Below are 6737 nucleotides of genomic sequence, written 5' to 3'. Positions count from 1 at the left end.
ATATATATATATATGTCCCTTTCCCTAACTTTAATACGTAACGGATAGATCATCTATCGTTGTGTTGTGGTGCATGTGGAATAATTTAATTTTAATCATATGCAATTTTATTTCCGATAAAATCATTATTTTATTTGTTATTTCTATAATGTTCTATACTTTTTGGTTTGGGCAAACTTGTAATATTCTCTGTTTTGTAATTATTATTTCATTATATTAATCATTGCTGGTAGGAAAAGAGAGATATATTTATTACATATGTGGAATTATACACACACAAATGAAATGAACGTTTATTAGAATTCAAAAAATATGTCAATCACAAACATGAGCATGAGGGGCACATAGACATAGTTGGTTGGTGAGTGGTGGCTCTCAATATCATGCAATCATGGACCATCACATATTGCATCTATTTGCTTCATCTGTGTTTTGTCCTTTCCTATGTGAAATTACATTATTATTATTATTATTATTATTATTATTAAATAATTACATCAGCATGGCCCAACATTTTCTGATGCATATAGGATAAGATTGGGAGGTGGGGATAAAAAAAATCTTTTCTTATATTGGTTGACATTTTTAAAATTAACATCTTAGCTAACTTTACAATTTTGGAGCTTTTTGCTATTCATATCTTAATTAATTGCTTCAGTACATGTTTGATTAACCGCGAATGATTAAGATAATCCCAAATCCCTATTAGATTAAAGTTTTGCCTGTTCAAATGTATAATTAAAAAAATATACATTAGATTCAAATTGTTATGGTTTTGATCATGGACACTAATTTCAATAGGTTGGATATTTTGGATTATATACTAATAGAACAAAGTATTTCCCACTCTAAAATCTAATCGAATGTTATTTTCATTAAACCAAAATAATCAAATACAAATTTAGTCAGGTTCATTTATAAATAATCGAAAAATAAAATATATTTTTAGAATTAAATGTTTATATGAATAAATTAACTGTGAATAGAGTCAACTAAAATAAAATATGAAAAAATAATTTTTTTAAAAAAGAATGGAAACTAAATCCAAAAATTTCAAGCCTAAATGTTACTACTATATATTAATCTATAGATCACAAGGCCAAAGTTATTTAAGAAACTAAAAAAAAAATTGCAGACATTTTGCGCATCTTATTACGAAACAAAGTTGAGTCTAGTGGAATTAAATAAAGAAGGGATACGGAAAATACACCTCAAAACCCCAATAAATGGAGAATCCTAAAAGTTATTCGAGTGGTTGTCAATTAATTGTCCATTGACTACCTAATAAAATCACAGGATTATATATAATATAAACAATATCATGCTTTGAATATCAAGAAAAATCATGTGATTATAAACCATATTAGATATAAATACGTTTTGAATTGATTTTAGATATTTTGGATATGAATATGTAAAGAGAGAGAGAGAGAGGAAACGCCGGATTTAAAATCCCAAACAATTTTTGTTTTTAGATGGAAAAAAAAATGTTCCGACAGATTTTCAATCGTTCATTAAACATTAAAGGTGTCGGTAGAAAACGAAATAAATGGGGGTGGAATTCAATAATTAATATAGGATGAATTCTCGTAAAATTCCAAGTATGGGTTGCACGTTTAAGGGAAAACGGAATGAATTCACACAAAAATTAGTAAATATGGGAACCCAATAGTATCTCCAAATATACAAGTGCATATATGGTGTATATATATATACACACACACATTAATATCTAATATGTATCCTTTAGTAGTTTGGACTTAAGGAGGGTTGGGCACTTTAGGTTCTGTTCAATTTGGAAAAATATGTAACTGATGTGAACTCTATGACATGTGGAGATTTTGTTTAGTTTAGTTAGGTTTTGAGTTCCTTTCGATTTTGGAACAAATTTTTCCCATTTTGTAATGGCAAAACAGATGTTGATTCTGGTTTCTCAATTGGATTTGATATATATATATATATATATATATATATATATATATTTCAATTCCAAAATCGAAGTATAGATTTGGTTCAATTTGATTCAATTATGTTCACTAAGAATTCATCAATGGCCACAGCCCACAACCAAAACTAAAAGGAACCCAACACTAAAGCCATCTGATTAGACCGTTTACAACTTTTTTTTAGTTGGTCTAATAAAAAAAAATATTTTCGACGACCGAAATAACTTGAGAGCAAATAGAGTACAGAGACCATACTCATTCACAAGCAGATACGTCCAAGTCTTGATCTCGCATCACATGGTTGTATGCATAGAACCGTTCTCCTATGTACAATGTTTGGCCTTTGGAAAGGGTTTTAATCGTAGGAGGCGATAAACGGAACAACCATGCACATGAAATCATCATAGGAGAGAGTTGCAGAGCCCTTGTACCCGGGATCCTTCTCCTTGAACTTCTCCGTCAATCCCTGTAAACACATTGTATCTGCTCTTACCAGGGCTTATTTTAGAGAACCATGATTAGGTCGGGTCGATTCGGAAGCAGGAAATCACTTTTCGAGATAAAAGAGACCGACCCTTTTCATCGAAACCCGACCCACATCCTTCCTAGGCTCAAGGGTCGGTCCCAAAATTACCATATCTATTCTTAAACACAAGCCGAATATATGTGTATACGTGTGTGCGTGTCTTTTAAAGGAAAAGAGAAAGCTTGTGATGGATCATAATACTACGTACCTTCACAATCATCCCGCATCTGCAAGCACAGGAAAAAGAACCAGAAGAGATGTACTCAGTATCAAATCAATATCCAAACCAACAAGAACTGTAGGAAAACAATGATACAAGGGGAAGACTTTACTCTAAGAAACTGTCGAAACAGAGCTCAACCCTTTGGCCTCTTCCATCGTCGTATTGTGTTATAATAAGCTGAAGGACCGAGGACGGAAGCATGTAGCCGAGGTGGTAAAGAGCGTCTTTAAGTTCAGTGGAGTCCATTTTTCCACTCCTGTCTCTGTCATACCTCTCAAATATTGCCTAAAAAGCATACCGAATGATTGCTCAAGACTTTGGGTTCATACGAATGGTAGCGTAATATAAAGTAGTAGTATCTCCTAGATAAGGTAATTACGCTCATATAAAACACAAAAATGCCCCTTATAAAGTAGTATCTCCAGAATCTATGTGAATTTGTGAAGAAAGATTACATGGGAGCGACACAGTTAGAAAGTCGTTTGACAATGTTGTTATGACGATAAAAGCTAATGGCAAAGTTTAATAGCTTGTCACACTAACTTTTTCGACAAAGACGGTACAATTACCGAAGAAAATGGGCAAATAGGCAAGAGACAACAGCTAATGCCAGCGATTTTTTTTTTGTTCTGAAAAATCATAAAGAACAAGAAATCGAGGAGCAACCGGATAGACACTTACCCGCCATTGTCCAAGGCTAGTCCACAAGTTGGCATACTCCTTGTGACCTATAATAGTTGAAAATGTTAACAAGTCTTCATGAGATTTAACAGCAAACAAAACCTGGACAGAAGTATCTCAAGATGTCATCAATGATCGAAAAGCAAAATCAATGAAGATTGGCAACAGTTGGTACACTGAAGTTTGTGATCAGATGAACTGTTCCATTTCATATAAACGAACCACAGTGACTACAAGAGACGAAAATGTGGGCAACGAAGAAATTGTTAATATTTCGAAGGATCCCTCATTTCTTCTTGAGACCTGAATCTATATGGCAATGTAATCATAGTACCATACGCATTGATGAACATATCAGAATTCATTGTGCTACATGATTGATGGAGCTGAACTTTAAACATAATAAGATCCATGAATTGTAATGTAATTGAAAACATACTTGTTTGAGGAAACTGCTATCTTCGAATCACATCCTACCATAAACTAATCCAAAAAACTTCTCCCTGAAATCTCTATTATGAGAAACTGAATCTCAAGAATTGATCAAAATCCAAATTCAAAGCTACGATCATTCCCTGAATATCACGTTGAAGATTCCTGATCCTCATCCAACCAACAAAAAAACCCGGAAAAGATACACAAATCAACTTACCAAGCCGCAAAAGAGGATCTCCAGGGCTCTTGTAGATAAACATCAGCAACCTTATCGTCCTCGCACTAAGCCCTCCGTACCCAGAGAACGACAAAGCCTGTCGGAGCTCCGTCTCCTCCAAAAATCCACTACGGTTTCTGTCTCCGCCCTCGAAGCTCCTCACGACGTCCGGGTGCGTCCCCGGCGGAAACGTTGCGCTGTACTGATGCTGCGGAGGAGCTTGACCCCAACCACCTCCGGAATACGCATAACCGTATCTGTCTCCGCCAGAGAACTGTTGCTTATACGACTCCGGCATCTCCGGCGCCGACGGAACATACTGATTAGAGTGCGACATCGAAAGCAGATGCGGTAGAAACAGTTGCGATTCCTGAAACGGCTAGATTCTGGAAAATTCTGGTTTGTTGCTCTCTGATCTTTATCTCAATCTCTAGGGGTTGAAGAAGACGACGGATTCTTCTTGTTTTGTTCCGCCTTTTTTTTAATTCGCGTGTAACGTGTTTGATGGAATTTAAAGTGATTAATTAATGGAACACGCGAGAGTAATGGAGGGTGGAGATTACGCCGGCGTGGGTTATGGTCAGTTAATCGGACGGTTAGATTTAGCGCGTGAAGTTGACTCGTTAGTAATTAATAACCGATGAGCGCGGTTCAATATGGGCCGGTTTATATATTTGGGTCAATTTGACCCAATAAACGGCCCACCTGGTCCGATTTAGATAATTGGGCCGAGTCGGCCTAATCATGGCCCACATGATTTCGCCCAAACGACAGGCTGGAAAATGTCGCAAGGATCGCGAGAGAGAGGCATGGAGTCGGAGAAAGTGGCAGCGGTGGAGCCGCCGAGGGTTATCGTGCACCGGGTGGTGAAGGATATGCTGTCGGAGTGCTCGCCGGATTATGGCGTTAGCGTTCACAAGGAGGATTCTGAAGGGTAGCTAGGGGTGCGCACTTCGGTTTAGGAATATAGTTCCTATCCGATCTGTACCAAAACCGAACCAAAACAGATAACGTTTGATCTTATTTTAGTATATTTTTTTATATATAGAATCAAATAATCCGTTTCCAAAGCAAACAGTATATATCAACCAATATATATATATATATATATATAAATACTATGGTTTGATATTTATTTGATATTCATACAGTGATATTGTTTTGAACCGAACCGATACTAAAACCGAGCATTGTCTCTTTCAATCAAACATTGCCCAAATTAAACATCTGGAGAGCTACAAACAAACACACAAATCCTAAAAACACAGTTTAAATATCGCATTGCATCTTATAATCAAATATTGTCTGGCTAATGACACAAGTTTAAATCAGGCAATCAATCAATTACATAGAAAATTTCCATAAAACACCGTAAAAAATAAAAACAAAAACATAATATTCAATTGAAGATACATTATATTGATTCTGTCGCACGAAAGCCAAACTTGCATATGTACAATCAAACACCGAAACTATCGCATCCATTATACACGCACAATACGGACAGTAAATGGACTTGAAGTACAAGGTTTTTATACATATATATCTCTAAATGATCACCGTTATTAATCATCAATCCAAATTTAATCATTATGATATTAGACACACCTCCTTATTCATGCACCAATTATGAAACCCTAACATTATCCTTGCAATATTACACAACCCATAAATTGCATAATCGCAATAAAACCCATATAACCGCGACCAAACCAATCATATATATTATCATTTCAAATTTAATCACCTCCCTTGCCAGATAAATCCAGCTAACGAAGAGGAACATCTTCTTGATCTCCTGCAGCTGTAGCTGAGGCCGAGGAGCCGAAATCCGGCGGATGGATGGACTGAAGTCGGCGGATCCATCGCTCCAAGAACTTGGCGTAATGGACAGCTTCGTCGAGCATTGAAGCTATATCCATCTTTTCGCCGCCTGGCACGAGCCTCTTGAGGATACGTATCTTCTCGGCGATCCTCTCACGGCGGCGGCGAGCAATTACGGTCTGCGGGTCGTTCGAGACACAGACGTTGCGTCTCTTGGGTTTTGGAACGTTGAGAGGGTCGATATCCACTGGCTGCATGGCCGCGACCATGTATGTTAGCTCCTTGACTGGGTCGAGCTCCTCCTCCTCTTCCTCGAGTTCTTGATCACCGCTAAAGACGATTTCTTGGTGATGTCGGGTATTGTTTTGATCGTTAGCGGAAAGGGTCGTCGTTGTGGAAGGGGAAGGGAGGTGGATTAGGGTTTCTGGTGGGAGAAAAGAAGGGCAAGAGGAAGGAGTGAAAGGGTTGATGATCATGTCCATTGCTATGTCCATGAGATCATGGTCATGTTCTTCGTTGTTGTTGAATGTGTGATTTTCCAAGAGATAGGAGTCCCTACGGTAATTCATGGTCGTGGTGTGTGGCCTTTTGGGGTGCTTTTGGAGTCGGGGAGAGATATCGTTATTAAAGGCCTCTAGGGAAACACTCGTATATATATATATATATATATATATATATACATACATATATTAGCAAAATATATCTACAACGTTAAAATATGTTTTTATCTAATTATATCAATTTTCGTCATTTTGATCCATGATTATAATTTATTCGTTGCCATTATTATTTTTTTGTTGTATTAATAATTTGGCTCAAATCATAGCAGAAGGAGAAGAGATAATTAATTACCCTAGTTTCGAATATTATATATAACATACACGT

At 36.7% G+C, this 6737-nt stretch overlaps 2 protein-coding genes across 2 annotated transcripts; both read right to left on the bottom strand.

Annotated features, from left to right (window-relative positions):
- Window positions 1-2047: 2047 nt before the first annotated feature.
- LOC104800526 (probable calcium-binding protein CML48) lies at window positions 2048-4504 on the bottom strand. The gene is made up of 5 exons (XM_010523346.1): window positions 4029-4504; window positions 3377-3423; window positions 2805-2980; window positions 2681-2699; window positions 2048-2412 (listed from the first exon to the last, which is right to left on the bottom strand). The coding sequence occupies exons 1-5, from the start codon at window positions 4363-4365 to the stop codon at window positions 2302-2304; spliced, it is 690 nt and encodes a 229-aa protein (XP_010521648.1). The 5' UTR covers window positions 4366-4504; the 3' UTR covers window positions 2048-2301.
- A 1293-nt stretch (window positions 4505-5797) lies between these two features.
- LOC104801512 (transcription factor IND-like) lies at window positions 5798-6421 on the bottom strand. The gene is made up of 2 exons (XM_019200938.1): window positions 6259-6421; window positions 5798-6180 (listed from the first exon to the last, which is right to left on the bottom strand). The coding sequence occupies exons 1-2, from the start codon at window positions 6419-6421 to the stop codon at window positions 5798-5800; spliced, it is 546 nt and encodes a 181-aa protein (XP_019056483.1).
- Window positions 6422-6737: the final 316 nt, after the last annotated feature.

Source organism: Tarenaya hassleriana, unplaced genomic scaffold (genome assembly GCF_000463585.1).
Source record: "Tarenaya hassleriana unplaced genomic scaffold, ASM46358v1 Cleome7, whole genome shotgun sequence".
Classification (NCBI taxonomy): Eukaryota; Viridiplantae; Streptophyta; class Magnoliopsida; order Brassicales; family Cleomaceae; genus Tarenaya; species Tarenaya hassleriana.
Note: the sequence above shows the minus strand (reverse complement) of the source record. Positions and strands in the feature narration are given on the sequence as shown.